We start from the raw sequence: 16,574 nt of genomic DNA, 5'->3' as shown, positions 1-16,574 counted from the left end.
TTTGACCTATTTTCATTCCTATTTGGATTTTACCAAATATTTAGGTACCTTACATGAAAGAAACATATTCGGACGTAAAAGTATGCTAAATAGATATAAACAGCACAAACTCGTAGTAAAACTGATGTAAATATTGATGATATTTTAGGTATATTTTGGGCTTAACAATTGTATAGGTAAATTTAGTTGTTGTAAATTATATTTGTTTTTAATTTAATTTTGTAGATGGGGCGGGAGACTGTCGCCGGGAAATCTATATCGTCATCAGCTCGTCGTCTAGATATGGACGAGGAGAAGGATACACCACGTCATACGAGACTGTGTGGTATTGATGTATCAGGTCGTAGACAAAGAGGGGATGCGACGCAGCAGGTGCGGATGGGTTCGATTGAGCAGGCTGTATTGGATCAGCTCGAGATTCGGGGAGCGGAGGCGGAGACAAATTATTCTGATGACAGAGATCCTGATCTTGATATTATGGATGAGTATTTCCAGAAGGTAGCCGAGGTACAACGACGACCAACATCTGGAGGTGAGGGTGAGGGTGGGGGTGGCGATGAGCAGCCGACCTAGGGTAGATATCGCATAGGTGGTCGCTTTGCGAGTACAAGTACTTTTAATTTTAGTATAATATTATTTAAATTTCTAGTATAGTATTTTTAATTTTAGTATATTATTATTTAAATTTTTAGTACAGTATTTATAATGTTAGTATAGTATTTGTAATTTTAGTATTTTTAAATTTTTAGTATAGTATTTTTAATTTTAGTATTTTTAAATTTTTAGTATAGTATTTTTAACTTTAGTATAGTATTTTTAAATTTTTAGTATATTATTTTTAATTTTAGTATAGTATTTATAATTTTAGTAATATTTAAATTTTTAGTACAGTATTTTTAATTTTAGTATTATTTAAAATTTTGGGGACCAGCAAACATCCCAAAGCTAGTGAGGACCACAACTGGATTGTTTCTAGGCCGGTGGATGGTGTTCCCATTGATGGTTCCGTGATTCCTAGTTTTCTAGGACATGTTGCCTCACGGATGTTGGGAGGGGAGCTTCGATCTTATCTGACATGCTACAACAGATCATTAGCATGTCAGAATTTGGGGGTGTGGTTACGTGGTGCGGCACCTGAGATAAGAATAATTTACTCAAAGTGTCCTGCGGTCGATGATGATCAACTCTGAGTGTCCTACGCTGGTTGGATACGGTGTAGAGACATTGTTGAGCCGTATATGCCAGATCGAGTATTATGTCAGGTCGGATATACTCAGCCTATCCCGGTTGAGTGTATTAGACCTGATAGAGCAATATGGCCATGGAAGTCTTTATCGTACAGGCTCACGCATTCATCTGTCACAGTTGATGATACCTGGCGGAGATTTCCATCGGCTCGGGGCATTGATCGGAGGAGGTGCCGGCCAGTTGGATACGATCCCACTGTCTGTGATGCTACATACATGGACTGGTACATGCCATATTCACATCCTCATCTCCTTCATACCCCACAGGATGGACCAGTCCAGCTTGCTCGCTCCAACATCGAATATGTAAGTTTATTAATATTTAGGGTTAAGGTGCAAAAACACCATTAACGTTTTGGGTCAAGAGCAATTTTATCCCTAACGTCTAAAATGATACAATTTTACCCCTAATGTTGGAAGCCAAGAGCAATTTTACCCCTAACGTTGATAAATTGGATCAATTTCAGACACTATTATAAAATACAGTCATTTTTTTTCTTTATTTTGCACCAATTGCATATCAATTTGTTCTAAAAAAAATGATATAATATTTTTTGTAATTTAATAATAAATTTGGAGATTAATATTTATAAATTCGGTGAATTTTTTGATTTTTTTTGTCTAATTCGTACAAAAGACACTATATTTTTAATATTTTTTTCACATCCCAATATATGTTTGTGATTTGTTACTGATAAAATAACCCATGTGTGAAGTGTAGATGACAAGATTCATGACCGAGAAGACAGTTTGATGAATTATTTCTCAAATTGACCCAATTTATCAACGTTAGGGGTAAAATTGCTCCTGACTTCCAACATTAGGGGGAAAATTGCACCATTTTAGACGTTAGGGGTAAAATTGCTCCTGACCCAAAACGTTAGGGGTATTTTTGCACCTTAACCCTAATATTTATTATTAGTTTACATGTGTTTGTTTTTTAATATTTATTTATTTGCAGTGGGTTAGCTGGTTGTGGCGTATCACTCAGCGATCGGCTGCCGACTGAAATGATGAGGAGGCTCCACTTATTAGGAGCGAGATGGATGAGTTTATGGACGCGTGGCGCCGGACGAACTGATATCTGTTTTTAGCTACTAGAACTTATTATATAGCCTCACAATTTAACACTTTTGAGATTATATGTACTATGTTATGTTTATTAATTTATTTTATTAATTTTTATTTCTAAAAGGTTAATCCGAGTTAATTTTTATTTCTTATTTTTCTTATTTTCGATTTTCATAATTTGTTTTCCCCACCCAGCAACGCGGGCGTGAGACTATCATGTCTCACCATAAGGTGGGGCGTGATAGCCTCACGCCCCACCTTGTGGTGAGGTGTGATAGCCTCACACCTCACCACACGGTGAGGCGTGATTACCTCACACCCGCATGCCGGGAAAGGAAAAAAGCCTCCATTTCTCACTTCAAAAGTTCTAAAGGTATTTTTGTCCTTTTACGGAGTTAGGAGTGAGAAATGGATGCTATCTTTAACATCACCCTAAACAAATGAAGAAAAAGAGCTGTTTACGTGTATGAGAACGGTATAAGGCTGCCAAAAGAATAGATGTGCCTAATTTGTATACTGAATACAAATAGTGCAACAGTCGCACCTTTTGCTTTTCCCACGCCAATCCTACAACCGTCCACGTATTCGATCTTCAATCTTCCCCGTAATCAAAGGACAACAGCCCACCATAACTTATGGTATTTCCCGCACCAGATCTCCCCCCACCATCCTGTTTCCCTCCCTTTCCTTTTTTTTTTTTTTTTGATGAACCCCTCCCTTTCCTTTGCATAGATATGGAAATAGTGCCTTTCTATCTCTATCACGCGCTCAGGAAAAACTTCCATACAGTGAATAACCAGAGTAGCCAAACTACGGCATTATCATTTTTTTCTACGGTTTTGGCTTCATCACTCTTTTGATCTCTGGTATGCTATCTCCGACTTCTGCTTCTTCTTTCAGGAAATTTCTTCTTTGCGGAGAGCCTGGAAAAATGTAGAAAACTAGAGCGTAGTCTAGAGGAACAGTTACACTAGTTTAATCAGTCGCATTTAGTTTATTGAAACAAAAATATGATTACTAACTAGGTCTGTGATCCTGCATTATTTTTCTCATGCTCTCATCCAAACAGATTTTAGCGTAAAGAACTTGCTACTGAGTCTCCCATTGCTTTTGAAACTTTAACCTCTTTTCCCGTTTCCTTTTATTTTTAGTCTCTGGGCTTTGCTAAATGGTGCCATCACTACTTTAAGTGTTCATAATTTCACAACCAAAAATTGATTGAAATTTTTGTATGATGTGATTTGTGTTTTTTTTTTCTCTTTCATTATTTTGTTGAATTTATTTTTATCTGCCGAGCCTGATTTTTTTTTTCTCAATTTGATAGTTTTTGCTTAGATACTCAATGGAATCATCTGATGAAGAGGGTGAGATTTCGATAGTTGCTGCCGTAAATTATTATTTCCATGATGATAGAGAGGAACCAGTCTCGTTTTCGATTTTGCCACTAGTGTGGGACCAAAATGAGGGATTTCTTAGGACAGAAAGAGAATTAGTTCTGCGGGGAACTTGCGAATCTGGACTTCAAACACTCTACGTGCCTGTCATAGCTTGGAAGTTTGAACTTTCGTATGCGCTACCAGAAATATATGTCCTCTCTAAGAGAAACAAATGGATTATGCTTCAGAAACCAAGAAAGTCTTCGGAGCATATTTTCTTAAAAGTTTTGATAACAGTCCGGTGGCTTCATTTTATTAAAAGGAATCCGGATGCATCTGAGCCAACTGTGTGGGCTCACTTGCTTAAAAGCTTTAGGTCCTGTATCTCTGTCTCATTGACCCATTCAGCTATTTATAATTTTGCTTACTTTTTAGATTTGCTCTCCTTTTTTGCAGCTCATATGATATTCCAAATTTTCTGAATAATCTGTTGGATCACAAGCCATTAATTGAGGAAGCAGCAAGAAGGGACAAAGCCATAAAAGCATCTAAGGTGATTAGTCCTACTTATTTTCTATGAAGAACCGATACAGTTACGGCAAACAACATTTTTGAAAAATATGAGATATGGGTACGATGGGGATACGCCATATATATAACTAATAAGTCATTAATTCATAAAAAGAACATTTAATACTTCAAACTATTTAAGCTACCAAGTCTAAAGACTATTGTAAGACGTTTTCATGATCTTCATCTACAAACAATTAATAGTGATTAGCTTTTAGTTTTTTCTTGTTTATGCAAATAAAAGGGTGGGTGCTGGCTTGTTTGATTAATTATTTACATTAGGGATTTATATATTAATTTTTTTTTTTTATATTAACCCCTACTTTTGTAAAGTTATTTAAGAAAACACTAAATTTTATCTAATTAACTCTAAAAGTATCCCCGCCTACCCCATAATTAAAAGAAAAAAAGGGCTACTTGTTGCCATATCCCCGCACATCCCGTACGTATCTGTATCCTCGGAGTATCCGATACGTCAACCTCTTAGAACTATGAGTGCTTCAGCTTATTTTACATCTCTTGTTAAGTCATAATGTTGAAATAGTTGTTTGTTATTAATTAAGTCCTTCAATTGACAGGATTAAACTACATAATGTTAACCTGATACTAGTTTATTGTAGTATGTTGAGGATTATACGCTCCTAATGATGCAACAAGCCACAACCCTTCACTTTTGTTCCAGCCTGATTTCCATTTTCTGTTATTTTACATGAATAGAATATTGAAATTTGGACAAACGATGTCCCTGATTAGAAGAAAGAAACCATACCTTAAATTTTATACACACTCATGACACGTTTGCCAAATAATTTGGCAGGTATTGAGTAAAACACGTGACTGTGATAAGACATATTGGATTATGCAGTCATCACTCTTGAAACTGATATTTGAATTTGTCATTTTCTTTATTAATAATAAAAGTTGTACATGAACATATTAACAAAATGAAATTCTGGAAAAATGCAAAATATTTTTGAGGTATTAAAAACTAGATCTTTGAAAAAAAAAAGTCTTTTTTTACATACTGTCCTAGAGAGGGCTACATATTACGAACTTCATCTTGGTCTACAATACAACAAAATATATGTTGAATAATATTCACCTGTGCATTGTCATTGTGTATAAACTTCATTATCCATACTGTCATGTCAAATTTGGCTTCTCAACACTAAAAAAAAAAAAAAAAGGGCGGCCCGGTCGCATTACGCGTCCCCGCTGAGCGAGGGTCCGGGGAGGGGTCCCACCACAAGGGTGTATTGGGGGCAAGCCTTCCCTTGCCAATTTAATTGGCTTCTCAACACTATTAAGTTAATTTTTGATATTGAGTTTGGCACATTATATTGCATGGAGATATCATCCCTTGTTGGAAGTAAGATTATTAATTTCCTGTTTGGATACATATGCAATCTAATGTTGGCTATTATTTTTTGGACAGCCTTTTCGTAAATTTGTTGAGAAGTGTCTGAATGGCATAACTTCTCACGAGGTTGGTGCCTGCAGATAAGTCTCTTGCTTAAGCTGTGCCCTTCCCCTCCCATTCAAGAACTTATTTCTCTTGATCCTTCCTTTTTTCTTTTTCTTTTGAGAGTTCCAATCAATTTTCCTGGTTTGGTTTAGGATCATCAGACAAAAAGTGATGACAGTAGTGGTGAAGAAGAAGACGATATCTTTGATAGTGTTTGTGCCATTTGTGACGACGGGGGCGATCTTTTGTGGTATGACTATGCTTTGAATTCAAAATATTTTATCAACCTTTCTTTGCCACTTTCATAAGTTTACTTTTCGCACCTTTTTGTCCATAAAGTTGAATCTTTCTTGGTTTACATCGTGTTCCATTCTTTTTGGTTTAATGTGTAACCTACCCTGTCATTATTAATAACATTTTTAGCATAATTGATGAAAAATTAAATGTGCACTTTTCACTTTAATCCTGATATCTACATCAATTGGCAACAAACTACTTTTGTTTTGCATATCTGTACCTAAAGCATGAAATATTGTTGTTGTTATGTCCTAGAATATTTATATTTGAGTATGCTTTATAATTTCTTTTACTTGACACAGGTGTAATGGAAGGTGCTTGAGATCATTTCATCCAATGGTTAGTGATGGGGTGGACTCGAAATGCGCATCCCTTGGTTTTAGAAATAAGGGTGAATATGAAGTAAGGACCTTCAATTAAGATTAATGATTTTTCCCCTCATTCTATTGTGTTATCCTGCACCTTACTTTCTTGAAGCACTATATATTTATCCAATAATTTGTGTTCCTATACAGAATATTCGAGTTTTTCAGTGTGAGAATTGTCTTGCTTCGAAACATCAATGCTATGCTTGTGGCCATTTGGGATCTTCTGCTAGATCTTCCAGTCAAGAGGTATCAGAATGGTCTCCTGCAAAAAATATTTTTTACAGAATACTTTCCAGGATAACAAATAGTTTTCTTTTGTTTGGCCTTGATTTTGAAAACCAGTTTATTAGATATATATTACATTCTTTGAGCTCTAACCCAAAACTTCACTTTTAGATTGAGTTGGTTCTCTTATATTCTTTCGACTTGGAGTTTGAGTCTCTTTGATACAAAAAAAATCTAGAGTTGGAATTCTGACAGCAACAGACCAAACAATCAAAAGTTAATATTTAAATTCTAGGACCTCATTACTAATGGCAATGCAGAAGAAAGCTTGTACTTGTCCATGCTTTTAAGGCCAATGAACATTTGTGTTCGAATGCCTAGATGTATTGAACTATTTCTGGAGTTCTCACTTAAACTTGTGGTAAATAAATTTAGAATTGAAATTCCTGTAAAAAATTGAACTCAATCCTTCAAATGAGTTATATAACAATATTTCATTGATGATATCTTGATTTATAATCCATCAAAAAAGGGGATAATAAAAATTATGAAAACAATGATGCTAGTAGACTATTACAATAAACACTATTTTGAATTGCATAAGATGAATATTAAATAAATGGTAAAAGAGATCCATTTCCCACTTGTCCATTTAGTTTTTGTCTTGTCAAACAGAGATGGTACCAATTTGCTCTCTTTAATAACTCTTAGGATGCCTCTCTGAATTTATTTTTACATGAATTTTTTTTGTCTATTAATAAAGGTCAGCATGATGATAATAAGGGATTGTTTTGGATGACCTTTGTACGTCATGGACTAACTTCCGTTCCCACTTTTGTATTCATAATTACAATTCGCTTGACTAGGTTATTCTGGCAATTTCCTGCTTGAAATCCTCTGTCATTATCATTCCTTTAGCGTATTTGAGAAAGATGCTATTTGCTGGCGTTTCTGTTTGATATAAGCAAATTTGTTGTTATTGCAAATATTTTTATGGCATCTGTTGGTAAATTTACGATATTATGATAATTATTAACTTTTAACTTTTTTTGGGGGGTCTTCAAGGTCTTTCCTTGTGCTTCGGCCACTTGTGGTCACTTTTATCACCCGGAATGCGTTTCAAGACTGCTTCATGCTGGTAACCAAAATCAAGCAAACGAATTAGCAGATAAAATCATTGCAGGGGAGTCTTTTGTGTGTCCTGCTCATAAATGTTTTAGTTGTAACCAGCGCGAAGGCGCTGAAGTACATGAGTTACAATTTGCAATCTGTAGACGCTGTCCTAAAGTATATCATAGGAAATGTTTACCAAGGTATAACATCGTATGTTATTCATTCCTTGTATGGTATTTCTAAAACTTATGAACAACATATGCTGTTATCTTTTCTCAGGAGCATTGTCTTTTCCTGCGCAAGCACCGAAACTAATTTAGCTAGGGCTTGGGAAAATTTGTTGCCAAAAAAAAGGATTTTGATATACTGCATGTAAGAGTCATTTTGAAAATTTAAAGCTTATTCATGCCGATTATGTGTGCTACATTACATGCTTATGAAATGTGGTGTAATTATCTTAATCAGGGAACATAAGATTGATAGGCATCTAAAGACTCCTCTTAGGGACAATGTAATATTTCCAGGCACTGAAGTGACAAAGAGAACTAATTTATCTGTATGTCTTGATATTGGAAGAACTGCTTTGAAGAAACCAAAACTTAATGAAGACCCCTGTAATGATGGTGTTACTATTGGTAATTCTTTTGAAAATGCAAAAAGATACTCAACAGAGGGTTTTAAACTCCTCAAAAAATCAAATGGAGATGTCTCTGCTTCAAAGCCATTGGAGAAGGATGGATCGGTTTGGGGTTGGTCAAACTTAGCAGAGACAAGCAAGTTTGTTTCTAGTAACAATTCTATACAGCGGAGTATTGCGAGCAGGAAAGTCAAGAATGGTATTCCAGATAAGCAAATAATGGAAAAGAAAACAATTTCATCGCCTTCATCTGACCCTGAAATGGAAAAAAAGTATGCTTTCACATTCCTGAGCATTTCTAGTATGATGCTTCTTATTGAGATGTATTTACCAATAAATTCCTTTATGAATATGTGAAATTCCACTGGTCGTATGTAGAATTCTGAACCTTATGAAAGATGTCGAATCCAAATTTGATGTAGAAGAATACAAGGAAAGGCATCTACCAGATTCATATTTATACCGCTCCAAAAGTGTGAATGAAAAGTCGATGACACTGGGAAAGGTGGAGGGCTCCGTCCAGGTATATTATGTTGAACACATCTAAATGCCAATGTTGTTTTCTTTTGAAATCTCAGTCTTTAGTTTTGTAATGACTATATTCTAAACAATTTGAACCTGTAACCTCATCATTTTCTTGCAGGCTGTCCGTACTGCCATGCAGAAACTAGAAGAAGGCTGTAGCATTGAGGAGGCAAAAGCTCTTTGTCCTCCTGAAATCCTCAAACAGATTTGCAGATGGAAGGTTTAAGCAACTTATCTCGAATCTTCTGTCAGATTTGTGGTCATGGCTGTGATATGCTGCATTCTCACTTGCTATGTTTCTTATTATGGTGTAATTGAGATGTTTTCTGTTTGGTGCAATACTTCTGTTAATAAGATAACATTTTGTCGCTGGAGAAGAATTACACTATGTTGCATGGACACTTCTCATTAGTAGCTTTCCGCATTCTGCTTCCGTTTCGTGTCCGTTTGTGTTTGAAGTCTATTTTAGAAATAACGATTCCTGTGTCCATGTCTGTTTTCGTGTCAGTGTCCGTGCAACATAGGAATTGCATTGTTAATGGCCACTACCTCAATAAATGATGTTAATGAGGAAGGACAATAATGCAATTAAGAAATGCTTCATGGTAATAGAATTTTTATATCTTGCTATGTGTTAATTATTACTTCGAATTTTTTGCTTGATGCCATATGAAAATATATACATACCTAGCTTAGCTATAAATGAGGAGAAAATCAATTTCATACATGTTTGAATGTGTTTCATCGTCTCCTGGAATGCTATGAACTGACATTACTCTGTCAGGTCCAAAATCATAATTTGCTTGTTGTCAATTCCAGCTTAAAATTCGAATAGAATGATCATGAGATTTCATTTAGTAATGGCAATGTTGACATTTTCCGGAGAACTTTTACTTTGATAGATTTTAAAAGAATTCAATTCAATTCTATTTTTCATTAAACTTTTTTGCTTGGAAAGAAATGTAATGAACGAATTCAATTATATCAATACTAACTTTAAAAAAAAATATATTTTGATAACAAGCTAAATTGAGAGAATTGTAAATCATGTAGGATGTCAGTTGAATTTTTTCTTTCAAATGATTTGTTCCAAACAATGCCTAGTTGACTCCGTGAATCATCTATCTTTTTATGTATGTGGTTAGCATGTGATAAGTGATAACAATGTAAAAGGATGGTTTTCTCATAGCATCTGATTGAGCTTGTATTTGCAGAAAATGCTTAAAGTCCGACTTGCACCCTTCTTTTATGGATCACGTTATACATCTTATGGTCGCCATTTTACACAAGTGGAGAAGCTCAAGCAGGTAAAAATATTTATGTTCTAACGTAGTTTGTTGATATTCGTTGGTAGAGCTTGCATTGCTTCATCGAAGCATTCAACTTTGAGTCATCAGACATGTCCTTTTTCATCATTTTGTTAACCATTTACTTTTATGAAAGAATTAATTGCAATCTTCACTTTATGATTATTTAATCTCTATTCTTCACATTTTTACCCTGTAACTATCATTCTTAGTATGTACTTTAACTTAGTGATCTGTGAAATATCAACGTAGGATTGCACAGGGTTAGAAGGTCAAAAGCATGTTCTAGACTTGGACAATTACTATCTGAGATTTTCGTGTCTGTATATTAACAAAATGACATTATTGCTGCTCAATTAAAATTTTCATCAGTGGTTGTGCTAAACCATGACAAAATTGCTTTTTAGTTATCTTAATTTTTCTTTTAGTTAAATGAACATAGTATCATTGTTAATTTGAGCATTATTGGGTTACACTAATATCCAGAATTTGTCGTCCAGATTATTGATAGGCTCCAATGTTATGTGCAAGATGGTGATACGGTAAGTTTGTACTTATTTACCTTATGTCTAACTATTTCCCTTTTGTGCTTCACAATAACAAAAACGACTAAGTTTTAATCGTAATTAGTTGGTGCTGACAATGTACATTATTCTCTTTCAATCATGCTTGTTAAGGTCCCATCCAATGAAAGGTCTAGCACTTACAATTTTTATTGTAGTCGTTATGCAAGTGGATCTAGGTCTTTCCCCTGTTTGATCATAGATCTATTCGCTCACTCTTGCACATGCATAGTCCTCAATCATAGATCTATTTGCTCACTCTTGCACATGGATGGTCCTCAATAGGTGCCCGAACCAGCTCTTTTTGGATTCAATCATTTATGATAAAATCCATCCTTATGTGTTCAATCACCCATCTCGAAATTCTCATCTCTACCACACTTACTGACAATCTTCGTCCTAGCCAAACACTCATTTCCATATAGCATAACTAGTTAGTTATTCTATATCAAACATTCCTTCTTTTTTTATATTTAACCATCCGGTTGAAACTGGATTTGACCCGGGAAGGACCCTCAAAGAGGAGCAAAGCTCTCACAACAACGGTTTTCGCCATACACAAAATTGGAACCTGAGACCTTGCTTGACTGAAGGAGCTCCTCATCACTCCAACCAACAACTTGTTAGTCTATCAAAATTTGCATTTAGGTTTACACAAAATTCGAACCTGAGATATTGCTTTAAGGAAAGGAGCTCCTAATCACTCCAACCAAAACCTTGTTGGTCTATCAAAGTTTGCTTTTAGGTTTATCATACAACACTCTCTACCTTTTACTTTGATAGTTAATCCTATTGTTGACATCTTTCCCTCTATCCTGATTATCTAGGAAGCACAGACACGGATACTTGTATGGGTGCGGAAAGGACATTTAAAAAAATATGAGAAATGGGTACAGCAGGGACACATCAAATTTATATATGCTATGCTTACTTTTTATGTATATATATATATATATATAGAGGTAGAGATATATGGATCATAAATAACATTCATAATTCATTAATTCATCAAAAAGAAACATTTAATACTTCATATTCTTTTCTTTGGATTTCTCTTTAGATTTAGATTTAGATTTCTTGTTTTTTATATATCAACCCATCTTTTTTTTAAAAATTATTAGAAGAACCCTTATATTCTACTTAATTAACTCAATAGCCTGTGTCCCCGAAGTATCCTAGAAGCAGCGGCGGGCTCAGGGGGCTCCAGCCGCTGGCTCCACCCTTGTATCGGTTTGGTACTTGATAGCCCTGTGACTTTAGTTTATGTTGGTGTTTTTGTAGTATAATTTCAATATTTTAAGATTTTATCCATTTGAATTTTTTTTTCTAAATAATTATGTTATTATAATTAATTACTTTCTCTTCTTTTTATCTTCTTAACCTTTTGAACTATTTTCTTCCTAAATCAAATTTTAAACTTTGGAGACTAAAAAAAACTTATTTTTAAATTAAATTTTACTTTATGAAAATAATAAGAAATTGATAATTAAAAATAAAATGATAAAAGTTTTATAATTATTAAGAAATTAGTGTTGGATTTATAAAACATTAAATATATACTTTTTAATTTTTTAGCATTCAACACACAAAAACGATAGGGTGCTGGAGGGCAACAAAGTTTGCCTGGACTTCAAATTTTTTTCCCCAATTCCATAAATCTGACTCCTACACGGCTAAAATTAGCCTCCATATGAAAAAAAAGGAGCGCTTGTTTTGGAGTGTACAACACTCGTAAGTCTCTCTTTGAGTTCCACCCTCGAGTCTTCTCTTTCTTGATTTATTTATACCCCACATCCAAAACAACTATCAATATCCTGGTGCAACTAAGCAATCTGTTAGGAAACTCCCGTACTTTCCAAATAATTAACAAATCTGAAATAAGGCTTCCTGTCCTAATTAAAAATAAACAGTTTATTCTAATATAGACTAGCTACAGTAGTTTCCTAACACAATCCCTATAGATGACACTGTCCCCCTTGTCGAGAGGAAGTGTATATGGCTAGAGTTCCCCCCAATTCATTTTAAAGCATATGCTTGTAATGATAAAATCATGTGCTAGGGTGTCCAAAAGGATAGCTTTACCTTCAGTTCTACTTCTAACCGTTTCTTCCTCTTGGACCTAACTTCTTTACCCATGCCCATCCACAAGATTGCTAAATCCTTGCTCATTTAACACCACATCTGAATTCGGATGTGGTTGGACCAGCCATGGCCCAAAAACATAGGCAGAGTTACCTTTTATGTTGTATTATGACATAATAACTTGAAGCAGAAAATCTTAGAAATATGGTTCTCTTTCTTTTGTTTTTGGCTTCTCACTCTTTGAAGAAAGTAACAAGAACTATTTGATACCTACCTTCCATGTATTTTTTTTTTTAAGTTTGATTTATTTCTGAATTTTGTTGCTTGTTTGTTAACTGAATTAACAGGTAGTAGACTTCTGCTGTGGTTCTAATGATTTCAGTTGTCTGCTGAAAGAAAAGCTTGAAAAAACTGGGAAGTCATGTTCATTCAAGAACTATGACATAATACAAGCGAAGGTACGCAGCTCCTCTCTTATAATGGTATAACAGGAACAGCATGCATTTGAGGAGACATGCTTTGAATCTGTTGTGCAACTTGGGACTTTTTGCAGAAGGATTTTTGTTTTGAGAGAAGAGATTGGATGAGTGTTGGATTAGATGAACTGCCTGACGGTTCACAACTGGTAAGAGCATTTGGTTTGGTTGATGAGCATAAGTGATAGGATATTTTAATTTATACATTACGTGTTTACTAGATAATTGGGCTGAATCCTCCGTTCGGGACAAATGCATCTCTTGCTAATCAATTCATTAAGAAGGCTCTGGAGTTTAAGCCGAAGCTAATTATTCTGATAGTTCCAAGACAAACTGAAAGGCAAGCATTTGTAATCTGTTTGTTTGTAGGTTTCCTTTAAAAGAGGATATTTTTGATATTTTTGATTGCTTATCAGGCTAAGCGCAAAGGCTCCATATCAGTTAATATGGAAGGATGAAACATTACTTTCAGGCAAGGTAGGTACAAGGGTAGGGTATTTACTTGTTAAGAAGGAAGAAGCTGTGAAATTTAAAAATAATGTTATTTTGCAGGCATTTTATCTTCCTGGATCAGTGGACGTGAATGACAAGAAGCTAGACGATTGGAATGTAAGCCCACCTCCGCTGTACCTTTGGAGCCATGTTGATTGGGCTACAAAATACGAAGCAATAGCACAAGCATGCAGCCACTTACCTAATTATTGGTGAATGTGTGATGTTTTGTTGGAGAAGATTAATTAAAATGAATTTGCTTGCTACTTACTAGTTAATTTCTTCGGCTTTTAACAAAACTTATGTTAAGTTATCGATCAGTTGTATGTATATATATTATAGATAATACTTCAAGGAAATAGTTAGTGCCCTCCATGCCACCACAACTTTATTTCAAATTTGATACATTCTCCGAACTTGTATGCACGTCACTGGTTCCGGCGAAATCGTTTTTACAAATGGGATTATAAAAGCAGTTTTGTTTATATTTTAGGTCTAACATTTCACACCCCCTTAAAAATAAATAAAGGTAAAAGTATAAAAACAATGCTTGTAGTTATCCAATTTATGAAGTATTTCAAATTATGCTGTTTTTTTTGGGTTAAGATGCAAAAATACCCCTAACGTTTTAGGTTGGGAGCAATTTTACCCTTAACGTCTAAAATGGTGCGATTTTGCCCCTAACGTTGGAAGTGAAGAGCAATTTTACCCCTAACGTTAATAAATTGAGTCAATTTCAGATACTATTATAAAACACGGATATTTTTGTTCCTTATTCAGCACCAATTGCATAACAATTCGTTCTGAAAAAATGATTTCATGTTTTTTTTATCATTTAATAATAAAATTTGAGATTAATATTTATAAATTTGGTGAATTTTTTGTATTTATTTTTTCTAATTCGTACAAAAGACAGTATATTTTTTTTTCACATCCCAACGTATGTTTATGATTTGTTACTGATAAAATGACACACGTATGAAGTGTAGATGACAAGATTCATGACCGAAAAGACAGTTTGATGAATTATTTCTCAAATTGACCCAATTTATTAACGTTAGGGGTAAAATTGCTCTTGGCTTCCTACGTTAGGTGTAAAATTGCACCTTTACCCGTTTTTTTTTTTTTTTTTTATGAAAATAACTCTTATTTTTTTTTTTTTTTTGGTAGAAGAAAATAACTCTTATTACATTAACAGGATACAGAATTGATATCAGCACTAATATTTGAATAAAAAATAAATAAATATATCAGCACTAATACAAGAATATAAAAAGTCAGTAAACAGAACCTCCGTTTGAGAAAGGGATCTAGCCCATGCTGCGTTGTTCGCTTGGCGATGCTCATTAGACCAGCTGATTCTGCACAATCAACTAACACAATATCCTACCTATAATACACTAATAATTAATAGTTTATAATGCCTCTTTGTATTCCCACGTTGATAATGCCTTCTTTTTGTATTCCTACCTAGACTTAATAGTGATAATTACTATTAATTACTAACATAATCTTTCCAATTATCTATTGCTATTTCCTAAGTTTCTCCCTGCCCCAACCTAACTTACTCTTCTTATCTTCTTATTTAACCTGGAATGAAGAACAATCGACCCCATTTCTTGCTTTCTCTTCTTCTCTCTCTAATATATACAAACCCAATTCCTAATTTATAGTGGCATTTGTTTTGTTTTGGCAGATCTTTTTTAAGAACAGAGATAATACTATGTAGGTTAATGAAATATGGAGATTTTTGTATCAGAAAATTATATTAATCCGGTAATGCGGTTAAAAACCGAACCGAACCAAAAAAATCGATTCGGTGTACTAACGGTTTATTATATTTTTCGGTTTTAAATCGGTTCAATTTTTTTTAACTATTAGGTATTCGGTTAATTCGGTTCGGTTTTACACTGATGCACAACCCTACTTACCTCAGCACAGTCCTGGAACAAATGGAGAAGATCTTCGGATTTTCCACAAAATAAACAGTTCGCATCAATAGCAATCTTCCGTTTGATAAGACTACTTTACATGACAATATTTCCTTTCCCAGACACCAAACAGTATGAATAATTTTGGAAGGAATTTTTAGTTTCCAAATCAATTTCCAAAATGGGAGGGGATCATTGGATGAGGAAGATCTGTCAATTGTATCCTTACCTATAGCCTGAACCAGATGATAACCAGCTTTATTTAACCGAATAATCACCATTTTTGGAATTGAGCTAGAACACATCATCTTTTGTATTTCTCTTGCTAGGGCATCCGAATGATAGTAGCAACAACCTCTTGACTACAACACTGATTAATAATGTCAATTTTTCAGGAGAAATTGTCAAAGTCAATGAAGCTAGATACCCAGACTGAGGGTGGCCAATTGCAAGGCACACCAAGGATCCATCTATGCTTGGTCATTTCAATCGTATGCCCAGTTCCCATTCTCCAACAGCTTCCTTCCACAATGATTTTCCTAGCTTTTAACAAAGTTCTCTAGACATAGCTTAGTGAGTAGCCACATTTCGCTAATAGGATATCCGATCTTGGGAAGTATTTGTGTCTAAATATTTGTTCACATATAAACTCGGGTTTCTGCAGAATTCTCCATACTTGCTTGGCTAGTAGAGGCAAATTAAATGCATATACATTCCTGAAGCCTAGACCACCTTCTATTTTGGATCTACCGAATTTCTCCCAGCTTAACCAATGAATTGAATTTGACTCGGCCACAATATTCCACCAAAAGTTTGCCATTAATTATTG

At 34.6% G+C, this 16,574-nt stretch overlaps 1 protein-coding gene across 2 annotated transcripts; it reads left to right on the top strand.

Annotated features, from left to right (window-relative positions):
• The first annotated feature begins 3,022 nt into the window (after nucleotides 1-3,022).
• On the top strand, nucleotides 3,023-14,299 carry LOC136231220 (protein ENHANCED DOWNY MILDEW 2-like). Of its 2 annotated transcripts, XM_066020534.1 has the most exons (19): nucleotides 3,023-3,184; nucleotides 3,643-4,070; nucleotides 4,151-4,247; nucleotides 5,700-5,750; nucleotides 5,882-5,979; nucleotides 6,329-6,428; nucleotides 6,542-6,640; nucleotides 7,685-7,932; nucleotides 8,012-8,104; nucleotides 8,198-8,641; nucleotides 8,748-8,892; nucleotides 9,013-9,114; nucleotides 10,109-10,201; nucleotides 10,702-10,743; nucleotides 13,194-13,304; nucleotides 13,400-13,471; nucleotides 13,544-13,662; nucleotides 13,739-13,799; nucleotides 13,875-14,299. In XM_066020534.1, exons 2-19 carry the CDS (start codon nucleotides 3,661-3,663, stop codon nucleotides 14,028-14,030), a joined length of 2,541 nt encoding a protein of 846 aa, XP_065876606.1. In that variant the 5' UTR covers nucleotides 3,023-3,184; nucleotides 3,643-3,660; the 3' UTR covers nucleotides 14,031-14,299. The 2 variants fall into 2 exon arrangements, with proteins under 2 accessions (XP_065876606.1, XP_065876607.1); XM_066020535.1 differs by lacking the exon at nucleotides 5,700-5,750.
• Nucleotides 14,300-16,574: the final 2,275 nt, after the last annotated feature.

The sequence above is a fragment of the Euphorbia lathyris genome, chromosome 5, assembly GCF_963576675.1.
Source record: "Euphorbia lathyris chromosome 5, ddEupLath1.1, whole genome shotgun sequence".
Lineage (NCBI taxonomy): Eukaryota > Viridiplantae > Streptophyta > Magnoliopsida > Malpighiales > Euphorbiaceae > Euphorbia > Euphorbia lathyris.
Note: the sequence above shows the minus strand (reverse complement) of the source record. Positions and strands in the feature narration are given on the sequence as shown.